Raw genomic sequence first — 15731 nt, forward strand, 5'->3', positions numbered from 1 at the left:
TCAAATCGGCTCGATAGTACCCTTAGATACTTGTACCAAAAAATACATATTTAAATGGCATTTCTCACCAATTTGCACTGAAGCGACTTTGCAACAAGAGCCTACCGAAAAGAAAGAAAAAATAATATAAAAAACTGTGCATGAAGAGTACTAAATTTACAAATTTATGTTGGTCAAATTTGATTCCTGTCTAAATGTTCAATTAGTTTTTAACCGAAATTTACCACGTATCTTACACGTGACTATTTTTTAGAGGCAAAATTATGAAATTACATTTTATATAATTCGATTCATAATCTCTCACATTTAACAAAATAAAAATTTTTATTTCTCACATTTTGTAAAACAATTTTTTTCAAATCACATCTCACAAATTACACTATTCTACAAAATGTCTGGGTCCATTGGCTGCCACGCCACGCCATCATTGAAATGTCAATAGACCGCCCATTGAAACACTTGGAATTGTACTCCAATTGAAATGTCAATGATGTGTACGGCTCACAAGTTCCATTTTGCACAAGTTTGGGTGTAAAGGTACTGAAATAGAATGTAAATAAGCTGTAATTAAATCAAAGTACGGCACAAAAAAATTTGAAATGACCAATTTACTTTCAAGGTAATTTATGAAACTGTAACCCGTGAGGCCCATATTTATCAATGGTTTCTTAAAAGAACTGCCCCGTCAAAACTCAAGAAAAGGAATTTCCCGTAAGGAAATAGACAAATGGTAAAGGGTATTGACAGGAGCTGGTTTTTTTTTTTTTTTTTTTTCCCAAAAACGATAGGAGTTTTATTAGTTAACACTTTATAGTATGTAAGCAACGGCTCAATTAATGTTACAAAAGTGTATCCCAACACTTAAGAAGTGACAATGATTCTCACCTCATCTCGTAATATGGCTATCGCATATTTGCTAATTCTATTACATAAATCCATATTTTCGGGATTTGTTAAACAAAAAGAACATCTTTGAACACTTTTAACTATTAATGCTCAAGGGATTTTGCGTTGGAGACAAGCGGTAATAGTTATGGTATTGACAACATATATATAATTTGACAAAATTAAATTGATCAGATTTTTAAAGTGTGGAAAATTAATAAACCAAAATGATCCATGTTTTGTAGTTTCATTGCTTTTTTTTTTTTCTTTTTATTTGGGCTAGGTTCATTGTAGTTTTCGAGTTTTGGTTTAGTATAGACGTGATTCTTAGCAATTTTTTGGTCCCTTTGGACGCCCCTTTTGCCCTTTCAGTGCCTATGCCGGGCTTTAGCATATCTCTGTTTTAAGTTTTTCAAAAAAAAAAAAAAAAGTTTCTATATTGTGTGTAGCCGATGTATTAATTGAGGCATAAGATAGGAAAAGCCATTGAACTAAAACCTAGTGATTACCAAACTAGTATTAGGATTCACTTTTTTTCAAAATAAATTCATTGGTTTAGAGGAGCCATTGTTTGAAAAGTAAAGCAAGCCTTGATGGTGCATAGTTCTTTTTCTTTTGCTTCTTTTTTTTTTGTAATTAAAAAAGAAATTTTATTATTAAGATGGCTGAAAATCGTCTAGCAGCAAATGATTGAGAAAAGTCTAAAGGGATACAATATAGTGAGATTATTTTCAACAATTCGAGTGTTTTTTGTAGCAAGTATTACATAATTTCTTAATGTAAGTGAAATTTATTTATTTATTTATTTATTTTTGTTAACTGAACTGTGAGTCTTGTAAACAATAAACAAATTAATCATATAGTCCAGAGCTGTTTTGTGAGAGAATCCATAGAGCTTTCTAGTCCAGAGCTGCTTAATTACTTGAGATATCAGTCAAATTACTACTTTAGTATTCGTTTTTAAACGTGTTTTTGGTGTGAACGATTATGGTTTTCTTTCAATTCATGATTACGTGCGAGTTGATATTAGAATACTCAAAAAATTTTGGGTTCTATACTGTAGCCGGTAGCCGGTGGCCGGTGGCAGTGAGGAATGGACTAGTGGGGGCGGCGGCGGCGGCCAACGTGGTGGTGGCAGGAGGAATTTCATTCACCCGATTGAGGCAGACTAGTCAAACGGACCGTGTACGGAACGACAAGTTGACCAATTGGCCTGAGTTTAGAAACATGTAGCTATCACAAATGACCATCAAGGGAAATTCTCTCTATTTTTTTATGGTAAAAAAAAGAAAAAGAAAAATAACGAGTTAGTATATTCTTGGATATTGTTTTGGTCGGGTTGAAAAAAAGACTATATCCATAATTTAGCTGAAGCAGCAGAAGTAGCAAGATTTATTAATTCCCTCCTCAAGATCTTTCCTGCTGGAGGCTTTGGAATTGAGCTGATAAATGCAAGGCGTCTTGTCTTCTTGTATGGTGCAACCTTTCGACAAGAGAAGAATGACCCAATAACAAAGAACAAGTTAGCTAGCATTTAGAGGAGAGAAGGATCGCCAATTTGTGCAGCTGTAACTATCAATATGTGGAAGCAGCAGCAATCTTCTTTTAGAATTAGTACTCAATCCTCTAATGGTAGGCATCAGGATAATCTAAGCGTTTGTTATTGAGTTAACAAATTGCGTCGATTTTTCGGACAAAAAAGTACCTGTTGTGCAACATAATCCACAATTTGATTCTCGGTAATATGTGATCCAGGTTTCCTAACAACAATGTAGGCCATGGGAATCTGGCCTGCTTCTTCATCAGGATATCTGCAGTGAGATGATACAAGGAGTCAGAATTAGGAGTTGATATACTACACCAGTGGTCCAATTCAAACTTAAGCTGAAAGATGTTAGTGATCATATGAGTTTCTTACTTGCTAAATTAATCATAGATTCATAATGACATATGATTCCCTGCGATTAGACCATCTCATAAATGAAATAAATGGCAGACATCTTGTTAACATAAAGGCTGGAAAATGCAAGTTCTTCGATGGAGATACGCACGGGATCACTGCTGCATCAGCTACCTCAGGAATGGATTGAAGCAGATGTTCCAACTCAGCAGGTGGAACCTGCATTTCAAATGTTCTTCGGTTAGTGAAAAGATATTGGAGCTGTGAATGGCACCTGCAAGTAGAAATGTTTCACAGGGAAGAACTGAATTGAGGAGTGTGTTGTGCACCTGATATGCTTTATATTTGATGAGTTCCTTTAGCCTGTCAACAATGTAGAGGAAACCATCAGAGTCAAAATAAACTGCCGGCCCTCTGAATCCAAGGTTTCAGCAGTCGCTTTATCATCTCCAACATGAACTGCAAATAACCTCATTATTCTCCATTTCACAATCAAAGCTGCAAGACAATGCTAAGGTTAACATTTAACATGTTCTAATTCTTGATGAAAATGCTGTTGGATTTCAACAAATGTTGGCAATCTCAATTCTTGAATTTGGAAGCCGACATTATTGACTTCTCTTTGGCACAATTCTAATCCCACATCGGTGGGATTATTGGTAGAAGCTTGGCTTGAGAGCTATAAATAACTCTCAAGTTCTCCCAATTGAAATGTGCCAAAAACACGAACAAAAGAATTACCCAAAAAGGATTTTGTAATTCTTTTGTAAATCTTTCTTCTAAATTATAAAAACAGATTGCTTGAGTGGTGCTCGGAAAGTAGGCAAAATTAGCCGAACTCCGTTATCAATTTTCGGGTGCGTTCTTTCCTTATCTCTTTTTATTTATTCCGCATTTGTTTAGTAGTTTCTTTTCTATTGTAGTATAGTATTCAATATATATTTATCGGGTATATTTGTAGTGTTTTATACGGTTCATTTGGGTATATTTTTTTATTCGTGTGTACGTATTATTTATGTATACACGGGTCTAGTTGTGATATTACACCGTACACGTAAATTCTGTCTAGGAAACTGGGTTTTAACGATCTTTTCTGAAAATTACTGAATCGGTTTAATCATTAGTTATATTTTTTGAATGAAAAATTACCCGATTTCTCTAGCAAGGTATTCAATATAAAAATTACAAACAAAACAAAGAACGAACCTTCGGCTCTGATACCACTTGTTAGGGAAATCGGGTAATTTCTCAGCCAAAAAATACAACTAGTGATTAAACCGATTCAATAATTTCCAGGAAAGATCGTTGAAACAATCTCCTTAGACAGAATTACCATTCCAAGTAAATTCTCAGGAAAGATTGGAGGAGTTACAAGCAGTCCCACTTAAAACCTAGTTTCCTAGACAGAATTTACGTGTATGGTGTATTATCACAACTAGACCCGCGTGTACATAAATAATATGTACACACGAATAAAAAAAATACACCCAAATGAACCGTATAAAACACTATAAATATACCCGACAAATATATATTGAATACTATACTACAATAGAAAAGAAACTACTAAACAAATGCGGAATAAATAAAAAGAGATAAGAAAAGAACGCACCCGAAAATTGGTAACGGAGTTCGGCTAATTTTGCCTACTCTCCGAGCATCACTCAAGCAGCCTGCTTTTATAATTTAGGAGAAGAAAGATTTACAAAAGAATTACAAAATCCTTTTTGGGTAATTTTTTTGTTCATGTTTTTGGTACATTTCAATTGGGAGGACTTGAGAGCTACTTATAGCTCTCAAGCCAAGCTTCTACCAATAATCCCACCAATGTGGGATTAGAATTGTGTTAAAGAGAAGTCAACAATGTTGGCTTCCAAATTCAAGAATTAAGGCTGCCAACATTTATTGAAATTCAACAAATCTCCACTTGACATAATTCTAATCGTGTGTACGTATTATTTATATATACGCGGGTCTAGTTGTGATAATATACTGTGCACGTAAATTCTGTCTAGGAGACTGAATTTTAAGTGGAACCATTTGTGACCCCTCCAGCCTTTCTTGGGAATTTATTTGGAATGGTAATTCTATCTAAGAAGATTGTTTCGACTATCTTTTGTGAAAATTATTGAATCGGTTTAATCACTATTTATATTTTTTGAGTGAAAAATTACCCAATTTTTCCAACATTTGTTTCATATCATTCTCCACTTATGTCTTTGAGTTTCAAAATGATTAACTCAATGGTTGAGGAAACCTATTCCGGTGCAAAAGCAAACACACAAGTGCAAACGACCAAAATCCATTACCTCTAGAGGGGTTTATCGTTCTGATTTCGATTCCTAATCAATCCAAAATACAAACAAACACTTCCTTTTATGTTTTTGATTAGTGGTTGATTATGATTACCGAGTGCACATCTCACGTTTGTATTTACTTCATAAGTATGATTGCAAGAGCATGTTGTTGAGAAAAAGGTCGACACTATTTACTAATTGTGTTACTACCTTTTTTCTGTTATTTGCAGGTGCAAAAAAACCTTGACTTGGAACTAGAACTACATCTTATTACATTACATCATTTGGAACTGCTAAGTTCTGATTTGTTACTTGAAAAAGAAAATCCAAAACAAAACATGGCCGACCAAATAATCAAGCAGAAATTTGTCCTTATTAGCAAATACTAACTAACCCGTTGCGCGTTACCCATCTCCCTCAGCCTCGAGTACAAATGGTCATGAATGATAGTTAAAGGTGGCAATGGGACAGGGTTGGAGCTGGAGAAGTATCCCTCGCCTTGCCCTTCGCCACATTGTCAAATAACTCCCTCTCTCGCCTTCCAGTTTCCTATCCCGTCCCTGTCCCGTTTCTCCTACAGTCTCCTCCATGAGAAATGAAATAAACTTATCATATTTAACAATCTGCTCATATACAAGATAATTTTATCATTGATTCTATTTTTAAATATTCAATAAACACATACTCAAGTATTAAATCTTAGATCATTCAATAAGTTACAAATACTAATAATTAAAGAAAATTAGCAACTTGTCAATATCATGAAAATGACATTAAAACATCTGACTAAAATGTAATAGCATCAAATCACAATTGTATGTTCACTTACAGAAATACAATTGTAAACAACACTAAGGGTTTGTTTGATAACATAAAAAAGTGTTGAATCTGAACTTTTTCAGACATTTAGATGTTTTGAGTGTTTGATAAATGAAAATCCATTTGCTAAACTTGTTAAGTAGTGCTGAACTTGTATGTATTTTTTTCAGTACAAGAATTCTAATTGAATGCTTAATTCTGATAAGAATCAATAGAATTACCTCAACTACCTTATCTATCCTTATTTGTTAATTATGTTCAAAATTTTTATCTAATTAAACAACCTAATATTCTCTATCTAATGATTTTCTACTTCTTTTTCCTCCCTTTTGAATGACTTTCACATCTTCTCCATACTTCTCATATAATATATTTCATTTTTTATATTAATTTGATTTAAAAATAAAAATTATCATTTTCATACCTAACATTTTTAGCTAATTAAATCATAGGTTCTATTTCTTTTTTAGATGAAAAGATATAAGGGCAAAATTGTCAAACTTAACTTATTAAGCATTCAGTTATAAATGTTTATCAAATAGTATAAATAGGTTTAGTATTAAAATTCATACATTCATATATTTCTTTTCAATACTTAAAATTCAGCAAATTAATTGTTTCAATATTCAGATTCCAGAATTCAGACTTCAGAATTCAGATTCAATTTTATCAAATGGAACCTAAATAAAATTAACAAACTGTCAAGACGGAAACCTTATTAGTTTACGTTTAGTCTGAATAGATAATATAGTACTATTAGTTTAGTTACCTTATTAAATAATACATTATTACTTATTAGTCATTAGAGGTATATAATTATATTATTAAATATAAAGAATTGGATTATAACTAAATTATTATATATATATAATTTTTTTGTATGCGGAGGACGGGCAGAGGATTAGGCGGATGTAAATTGCCCCGCACCCCTCCCTGTTTTAAGACGGGGGAAATTTTCTCCCCGCACCTCCACCTCTACTGCCGCCCCATCCTACTCCATTTCTACCCCTGCAGACACTCACTCCCGTTACCACCCTTAATGATAATGCATATCCATTATTGGTACAAATTTATAGCACAAGGATGTGGTATTTTGGTTTTGATTAGCTCGAGCTCCCACTTAGGGGCGGCAACATTTTTAAAACTAATTCAAAAATCGCCAATTCCTTTAAAAGGTAGAATCGAAACGGACTCTTGTAAAAACAGTTATGATTATTGTTCTGGATTCTGCAGTCCTAGTTTAAGTTTCGATTTCTTTTGATTAGTGTTTTGATTCCTTATAGTTACACTTAATCACTTATGGTTATAAAAATTAATTTTTTTAAAAAAGATGACAATGAACCTAAAATAGGGAGAAACTCAATACAATGGAAGTAAAAAAAAAAAATTATTGTACTATTAGTTGACAAGGAAAAATGATATAAATTCTTTGAAAAAAATACCTCAGTTATAAAGCATTTTAAATAAAACAAATCCGGACATCTTCAATTAAAATTTTATCCAATTCCATCCAGTTATGTAATTTTTACAACATTTGGTATAAATTTATATAATTTGGATACAAACATAAATTTTGTGAATTTATATAATTAATTCACTATTATACTAAAATTGTAGGAATTTATGCCAAAAGTTATAAAAATTAACCGAATTAGACTGAATGAATTAGAGAGGCCCCTGATGCGAACTGCAAAGCATACCAATTCCTAACCCGTAGCAATCGTCGACCATGGGACAGCAAAAAGATTCAACCCAAAATGCATCGGAAAAAAAAAATGGACAGAGAGATACGTGCCTCAACAAGCTCCCCGTGGGGGAAGCGGGACGTGAACTGCTCAGAGACCTCCTTTCCCAGCGGCGCACCACCGCATAAAAGTTGGCGCAGGGAGCTAAGATCATACTTACTCACCAAATCCGACTTAAGCAACATCACCACTAGCGGCGGCGCCACGGGCATGTATGTCACCTTACACTTTTCCACCGCCTCAAGCATCTTTTCAAAATCAAACCCCCTCAACCAAATCGCTGTCTCACCCAACGCCGCAGCCTTTATTGGCCCAAAAAACCCGTAAACGTGAAACATCGGCGAGAAAAACAGAATCACCTGACGAGGAAGATCTTCAGCATTATCTTTACCGCTTTCGTATCTGTTATAGTAAAAACTAAAAACCAGCTAACGTGGCTATTAAGCAACGGTGGGATAACTCCACCCCTTTGACTCGTCCAGTTGTACCGGACGAGTAAAGTATAACGGCCGTGTCATTTTGGCTGATGACACGGCCGGCATGCTTACCCACCACTCCACTGCCAGTGGTGGTGTCCGAGAGCATGGATTGAAATTGCGGCTGGTCTACAAAGACACTATTGATAGATTTTAAAGTTTCCGGGAACTTGTGACAGAGGGAGGAAGTGGTGAATACAATGCTGGGTTTAGTGAGTTGGAGCATGTGGGTCAACTCGGAGGTGGAGGAGAGAGGGTTGGCAGGGGAGACGATAATGCCGAGGGAGAGGAGGGAGAAGTAGAGAACTGGGACATGGAGGGATGGAGGGCAGAAAATGAAGGCAACGCCGTTTTGGGAGAGGGAAGGGAAATGGGACTGGAGGGACAAGGAGAGGGACTGAACTTGGTTGAGGAAGTCCGCGTAAGAGATTCGGTGGTCGGTGGCGGAGTCAATGAGGAACGGGGTGGTGGGAGTGGTGGAAGCATGGAGGAGGGAGCGAGTGTGGTCAGTAATGGAGATTGGCTCAGAAGGTGGTGGTAATGGAACTGGTGGTCTAAGGCTGTGGAAGATTTTCGTCTCTGAGCAAAACCCATTTCTGGGGTCTATTTTTGGTGCTTTCGCCATTAACGTACGTGTATTTAGTTTAGTATGTGTTTTAAGTTTTAGCTGGTGGGAGGAAAAGCTGAGTTGTTCTTATTGTGTCTCTTATTTCCTCCATCGCAGTTGTTGTAGGATTCGAAAGGGAAGCCAATATCATTAAAGTTGACTTGTATTTAAGTAATACTAATCAATAAGCCGCCGGGATATAATTACCCAAAGATAATACTCCATAACAAGAGAGGACTTTTTTTGGATATTAAATACTTAGTTGATAGCTGGTTTGAGAACCTTAACATGGCTGGTGGACTTCTTTTTAGGATATCAAATGTTTGAGTTGATAGCTGGTTAAAGAGGGCTGTTAACATGGCTGCTGCGCCGTGGAATCAGGCAGGTACGATTCGTGGAGGTATAATTGTGTAAGATTATTGCACTAGTCACATGTTTAGTTATATAATTACATTATCTTGTTGTATGGGAATTCTATATTTTTTTTTATTTGTTAAAGATGTGATTTTTGTTTGTAGTAGTTGATTTGGGCATCATGCGAGGGTACCCAAAAATTTTTTATTCGATTGAGTTTTGCAGGGATTTGGTGAAAAATGTATCTTAGTAATTGAAGTTTGCAGGGATTTGTACTAGTTTCATGTATTCAGATTCATAGATAAGGTACATTTACAAAAGGCCTTATGAAGTTTGTCCGCAGGCCATCAAAAGCCAGCAAGAGCTAGTTAGCCTCGACCAAAGAATTGTTCCAGCTACTAGACACAGAGTGCATGGAGATTAGGCTTTAACATTGGCAAAAGTATCAAGAAGTCGATGCTATAACATTGTCTAGGCAAAAGATGGTATCCCTAAAGCGCGATCATCACGGTTGAAAGTTGATTTACTCTACCTTTGCTCATTTGGCTGGGGTGTTGTTGCTTGCAGGTGGCTTCCTGTCGATGTTGGTGGCTCAATGGTTTCTGCGGTTGTTGCGGGAGTGCCTTCAGGTGAGAAGGAAGTAGAAGGGGCTCAAAGAGGTGGTCAGGCTATAGTGTCAACCAGGCAACTGATTCTTTTTCAATTTTTGGACTCAGTTGTTGTTGGAGTAATGGAGCCTAAGATGGTGATGCTTCATGTTGATTTTCTGGAAGCAGTAGTAGTGCAGCTTTAGTTGGTAGGCATGCTGTTATGGTGTATTGTGTCATTATATTATTGTTTCCTAGAGGAGGATTGAGTAAATTTCCTCACTTGAAGGCAGTACATCGATCTCTTTTGCAAGTCTTTCGTTGGCATTAGGTAGATCTGGTTGTTCATTCTGTAGTAGATTTTATTTCATCAAGAATAATTGGAAGTTATAAAATTCATTGAGAATAGTTTTCGACTGTGACAATATTTCCTTTTGTGCCATCAGTAGTCTATCATCTGTGCCAATCTGTAATTATCTGATAAGCATGTTGATGTTCAATTATTGCTGTGAACATGCCATGCCAGTGGCATCAGAAATATTAATGAGGAACCTTAACCTGCAGTTTCACTGTTGAATCTGAATTAGTGGGATTATGGATAAAAAATGAACCTTAATGTTAACCTGTATTTTCTACAACAGAAAATGAATAATCCTCGAAATGAACTTTGAGATTCTTTGCCTTCCATAAAAAGCACAAGATAACCATCAGGACAAGACAATCAATTTGAGCAAGAGAATAATTAGCCGATGAAAACGTTGAAGACATAAGCAATGAATAGGTAGAAGAATGAACCATACCGGGATGAGATAGACTTCGAGATAATGAATCGCTGAGAACTCGGTCGAGACGTCTCCGAAACGGATAGAAACGGTCGAATTGTCTCGAGCCATTTCGAGTCAACTGGAATTTTTATTATTTTTGCTATTCTTAAAATTATTTTTGTTTATCATATTTTTTTTTTACAATTTTTAGAATATTAAATATTTTAAAAATTTGTATTTCGCTGAGACCGCGACCGATATGTCGAGACAAATATGAAACGGTCGGGCCGCGACCGTGACTTTGAACCATGGATTGCAGTGATGGCAAGTAAACTGGAAATTTGCAAGCGCTCCAGTTGGTTTTTTGCAATTTTGTCCTGGACACATGAGAATGTAGAATTGGCGCCATCTTAACTGTTGCTTGAATCCAAAAAGGCTTTGCCTATCAATTAATTATATTGGATTTGGAGATGTCTAATATATAAGTAAGTAGGAGGACTGAATATTAAGATTTGATTAGAGCATCAGTGCTTAGTTGAAGGAAGAAGACAGGAAGCAATGGTAATGGTAAGTGGTTAAAACTACACTTGTATTATACTTCAGTTACATTTACCAGAGATGGAATATTGAGGACACGGTTAACTTGGCGAACTCTTTCTTCTGCAAGAGCTTCAACGGTTCGGTGAAATTCGTCATAGAGGTTACCATCCATGACAGTTTCTAATTAGCAGCCAGTAGCCACTATACTATCCATATTAATGCAAAAAGTAGCAGGAACACAAAAGCAATTTCATGCAACTGAACCAAGCAGTCAAAAACAAACTCTAATTCTGCACAAAATAGTACTACTTGGATATAAAATGTGCAAAACACACTAATTCTTGCATTCCGATGTGATGCAACGATTATTCTTTTTATACGGATGTTCTTGGTGGTCATGAAGAGGCAAAATTGATTGAGAAGCCACGCACAAGCGTATTACCGCGTAGAGACAACTGAACCGCACCACTGGAAATGTCAAGAGAAAATTCAGGAACTAGGGTCATTAACACGGAAAACCCACGCAGCGAAGGTGCCAATGAGGGACCAGAATTCACTGTTCATAACACCCACTCAAACATTTATATTGTTAGGATAGGATATGCGATATGTTGGTGTAATGTTTTATATAAATTTGCATATCAAATATTGCAGAATTATGCCGGATCATTACGCGGATGTGTCCGCTGTATTATGTTGTTTTGTTTGTCGTGGTTTCTGGTCACTCATGGTTCCGAAAACCATTTGAAATGGTACGATTCTATAGTCACAACAATTCCTGTAATCTCTATAAACCGAGCACAGCCTCAAGACAAAACTAAAAAGCGAATTGAAGGTGTCTCCCGCAGGGAAATTGGCTGATGGGGAAGAGTAGAGAGGGATTTTGGCGGAGAGAAAAGAGGTATGAGCAACATACAATATGACAGTTGGATCAAATTTTCCAAGCAAGCTTGTTTCTGATTGGAAAGCCCTTTAGCAAGAAGGATTAATGTAGCAGCTCAGTTGTTAGCAAGAAATGCTTGTTCTATATTAGATACTTGTGTCTGGAGAGGTTCCTGATTTTATCATCTCTGCTCTTGATGCAGATTCATTATGTTGATCAATAAAATTCCTTTGGTATTTCTGTCAAACAAACAAAAGAAAGAAAGACCATTGCTCCATGCCTTCTTTAAGAAAAGCAAAATAGTGTATAAAGCTTCAAGGAGTTACGTAAAACAAACCCCGCTGCCTCCTCTCCATCTCCGCTTCTTAAGTCTCACCTCTCCTCTGCCGGAAAAAAAAAACAAAAGGGAAATCTTAAACAAATTTTTAGTTGAAGTGAAATTGCATATGTTGGCAACCAAAAGGTTTACGAGTTTGAACTTGTATTTTGCTAGCTTCTTCATCATTTCTATAAGATAAATATAGAAATGGTTATACAGTCATATGGATACATCAGTACATATAAGATAAAGAATGTTGCTTCTGTTCTGTGCATTTTATTGTCTACAAATGGTTTAAACAGTTGCAAGAATGAGGATCGCCTCGAATGCTACATATGCATATAGACATAAAACGTAGATCCAGATCACTGAGATGTTGTAGGCTTGTCTTCTTTCTGCTGTAAGTACCTACAAAAAGAACCAGACGCAAAGATACAAATAAGCAATTTCCTGTCTTAACGAATATCAGAGTACAGTAGATATAAACGATGGATGCCTCCAGTTGGTTATTTACTGCTCTAGAAATAAGCCAAAAACTGGAAAGATGCAGTAACAGGTATCAATCTGAAGAATTTTGAAATTCCTCTCAGCAACTCAAGCAGGGAGAGAACTGGTTTTTCTCAAACATTTACAGTTCCTTTTTCCATTTTTGTGCTAATTATTTTCTTCCACTCCCTTATTTGCCCCACATCGTGCAACTATTTTGGCTAGACAGACGCCACAGTGAAGTGTGCACTGTGGAAGTGAAGGTGAAGCCATCATGAATGTTGTCACAATCTAATCAAAGCTTGAGCAAACTTCTCAAGCTTCCTCTTTTAAGGTAAAAATATAAAATGTAATTGGATTTCTAGAAATGATTTGGAAACACAAAACCATTGAAGCATTTGGTAGCAGGCATCATTTTTACTTCCTGTTAGTGATGCTTTTTAACAACAAAATGCTACTTCAGACAAAAGGACAGACAGAATTGTGGCAGTTGGACAGACTATGCTAAAAAAGAAGCTGATGGTACCAGGAAGAAAAAAACCCCAAGGAAATAATGCTGATTAAAGACACAAAGATCGTCATCAACTGATTTAAGCCTTTCTTTTTGTTATTAGAAAAAATTAAACCCTCAAATACATACTCACGTACCACTGGCCCTTTGCCCAACGGGATAGCTGATATAGTTGCACACATTCATTCGAGGCATGAGTCACCATAAGAAAATGGTTCCGTGGCCGTATCACCCAAGCAAACCTCATAAACAATGCCGAATATACGCACAGCACTGCAGAATGATGAAATGCATAAAGATATCAGAGCCCAACTCCAGAAAGTCTTCCCTTTGATTAGAAATATATATATATATATCTAGAAAAACCTCCTGTCATTTGGCCAGATATCAATTCTGGGGGTTTCTGCGTGTCAGCTAATCCCTGTCAAAACCATTAGGCTCAGGCTAAATGCATATTTGACTACCATAAACTTAAGGAATTGTGCATTTGGATATGATATTTCACAGGAGAGAAGCATACTGCAAGAATGAATCCCCAGTTGCTTACAGGACCCCAGAAGTGTGTCGTCTTGGGGCCAACAGGGCTGTTCAAGAATGCTCGAAATGATGCCATATTCACTTTGTCCAGAAATCCGCTGCAATTAATTGTTGCAAGATATAACGACGCCAGACATTTGAAGCCAAATTGACATGGCAAAACTTAGTCAATTACCACCACAGAAGAAAATATCAGCTGAAATAAGTAAGGAAGAGGAAGATTGTAATCCTAGGAAACATACTAGTAATATTTTTAGGAAGGCATGCATGATTGAAGAACATAACTGCTGAAATTGGAAATTTAGTAGGATAACTGGTTCAGTTTATTCCTCTGCTTAGGTGGATACTGATGTTGGATCAAGTAGTAAGCCACAACATGATAATGATCCGAGATTTTTTAAAGTTGAAGACTTAAAACACCTGATAATATCCCGAAGCAGATGATATACATAAATACACCTAAATATCCAATTGCAAAAATTAGTCATGGATAAAGCAAGACATAAGCAATGAAATCAAGAGTAGATTCCAAAAAAAAGGCTGCATAAGACTTGATATGCATCAAATCAACTGAGTTGGAAAAAAGAAAAGGAAAATGAAATGGAAGGTCTAGAACTGAGCATACCTTTAAAGTTTGCAGAGGGATGTTCAAAAGAAGACTATGCAAGAAGTGAAAAATGCAGGGACTGGGGGGAAGGTGGACTCATTTTTGTTCCAAGTATAGTGGAGTTATTGGGGGTTTCGGTCAGATGAGACCATCCGACGTGGATAACGGGGTAGCAGAGCGGTCATCAGATGGACCGCTCATTTGGTTCAAAAAAATTATACGATCTAAATTATTTCTTATATCTCATTTTTAATAATGTACGTAGGACTTACAAAAATTGTTCTAAAATCACATATTGTGCAAATAAAATTACGCATTGTGTAAATAAAATTATATATTTTGAAAAAAAAATTAGCATTATGTGCAAATAAAATTATGTGGTGTGTAAAATACACAAAATTATTAGGAACAGTTGGCGGTGATGTGATGTGGACTACAATATTGTCCTACTAAGATTGTCAAGTCATTCACGCATATCCATGTCGAAAAGTTTATAGATCTATCTTTTGACGTATTTAATCAATTCAAGGCAACATTATATTAATATAAGCTGTCCTAATTAGAACGTGGTCATTGAGAGAGGGGATTAATTTCACTTTGCACCCTTTAACAATACCCGAGTCCTCGTTTCGAATCTTAAATTTTAAAATGAAACACCTTAATTTCTAAATTATAAAATTTATTATACTTAAGTTTCAAAAATATAGAATCTGTCTATTTTAGTCCCTAAAGTATAGAATTTATCCCAATTTAGTCCCTAAAATATACCTACTTGGACATAAAATCTGTCTCACTTCCTTGATGAAATTACTCGAATGAGACAAATTTTATAATTTAGAAACTAAAGTGTCCCCTTTTAAATTTAAAGACTAAAGTGAAAATTTAGACATAATTAAAGGGTGTAAAGTGGAATTAACCTTTTAAAGAGTCTATGCCTTGGAGGCCTCAAATTGCAGCAGCCACGAAACCCTCAACGCCTTAACTGATAGAATAAGACACACACACGTTACTATATATTTAAAATTTAGCATTTGAAAACACATATTCAAATTTATTACATTCTTATATTTAGATACTTTCTCAAATTAGTCTCACTTTTGAAAACAAAAAAAAAAAAAAAATTACACCTAACCATCTAAGACATCTCTTAAAATATTGACAAATTTTTTTTTTTTAACAGAAAGTTAACTTCCTTGGATTGCCATTTTTATTCCCAAAAAACGTTTTACGTTTTGTTTGAATATATTTTTCACCGCACATGTTTCAAATAGTTACAATGTATTTTTCTACAAAAACTTCAGAAAAAAATAACAATCGAAACGAGAGATTTTGGGGTGTCGAGGTCAATTCCACTTGTAAACAAGGTCAATGGGACAAAAGTAAAACGCTCAAAGCCCCAATTCCCACGAGATCA

The 15731-nt window shown here is 35.7% G+C and overlaps 1 protein-coding gene, 1 long non-coding RNA gene and 1 pseudogene across 5 annotated transcripts; all 3 read right to left on the reverse strand.

Moving 5' to 3' along the window:
• Window positions 1–2144: 2144 nt before the first annotated feature.
• LOC113738900 (uncharacterized) lies at window positions 2145–5868 on the reverse strand. Its single transcript, XR_011812979.1, has 5 exons — window positions 5477–5868; window positions 3115–3244; window positions 2804–3004; window positions 2591–2696; window positions 2145–2368 (listed from the first exon to the last, which is right to left on the reverse strand). It is a non-coding gene; the product is annotated as an uncharacterized lncRNA (long non-coding RNA).
• Window positions 5869–7632: 1764 nt separating this feature from the next.
• LOC140004308 (4-coumarate--CoA ligase-like 9) lies at window positions 7633–8794 on the reverse strand (annotated as a pseudogene).
• A 3512-nt stretch (window positions 8795–12306) lies between these two features.
• Window positions 12307–14489, reverse strand: LOC113739451 (mitochondrial pyruvate carrier 1-like). 4 transcript variants are annotated; one of them, XM_027266668.2, is made up of 6 exons: window positions 14336–14444; window positions 14131–14169; window positions 13694–13808; window positions 13540–13594; window positions 13311–13446; window positions 12307–12584 (listed from the first exon to the last, which is right to left on the reverse strand). In XM_027266668.2, exons 3-6 carry the CDS (start codon window positions 13784–13786, stop codon window positions 12542–12544), a joined length of 327 nt encoding a protein of 108 aa, XP_027122469.1. In that variant the 5' UTR covers window positions 13787–13808; window positions 14131–14169; window positions 14336–14444; the 3' UTR covers window positions 12307–12541. The 4 variants fall into 4 exon arrangements, with proteins under 4 accessions (XP_027122469.1, XP_027122467.1, XP_027122471.1 ...); XM_027266666.2 differs by lacking the exon at window positions 14131–14169 and having other exon boundaries at window positions 14336–14489; XM_027266670.2 differs by lacking the exon at window positions 14131–14169 and having other exon boundaries at window positions 13694–13906; window positions 14336–14464.
• Between the last annotated feature and the right edge of the window lie 1242 nt (window positions 14490–15731).

Source organism: Coffea arabica, chromosome 4c (assembly GCF_036785885.1).
Source record: "Coffea arabica cultivar ET-39 chromosome 4c, Coffea Arabica ET-39 HiFi, whole genome shotgun sequence".
In the NCBI taxonomy this organism is placed as follows: Eukaryota; Viridiplantae; Streptophyta; class Magnoliopsida; order Gentianales; family Rubiaceae; genus Coffea; species Coffea arabica.

Excerpts from the sequence above, each read along its gene's own strand:
- LOC113739451 (XM_027266666.2), bottom strand. The coding sequence starts at position 13,786 with ATGGCATCATTTCGAGCATTCTTGAACAGCCCTGTTGGCCCCAAGACG. Across the intron at positions 13,595-13,693 it reads ACTGGGGATTCATTCTTGCA|GGATTAGCTGACACGCAGAA; the intron begins GTATGCTTCTCT and ends TGGTTTTGACAG. Across the intron at positions 12,585-13,310 it reads CGTTGGGCAAAGGGCCAGTG|GTACTTACAGCAGAAAGAAG; the intron begins GTACGTGAGTAT and ends TTCTTTTTGTAG.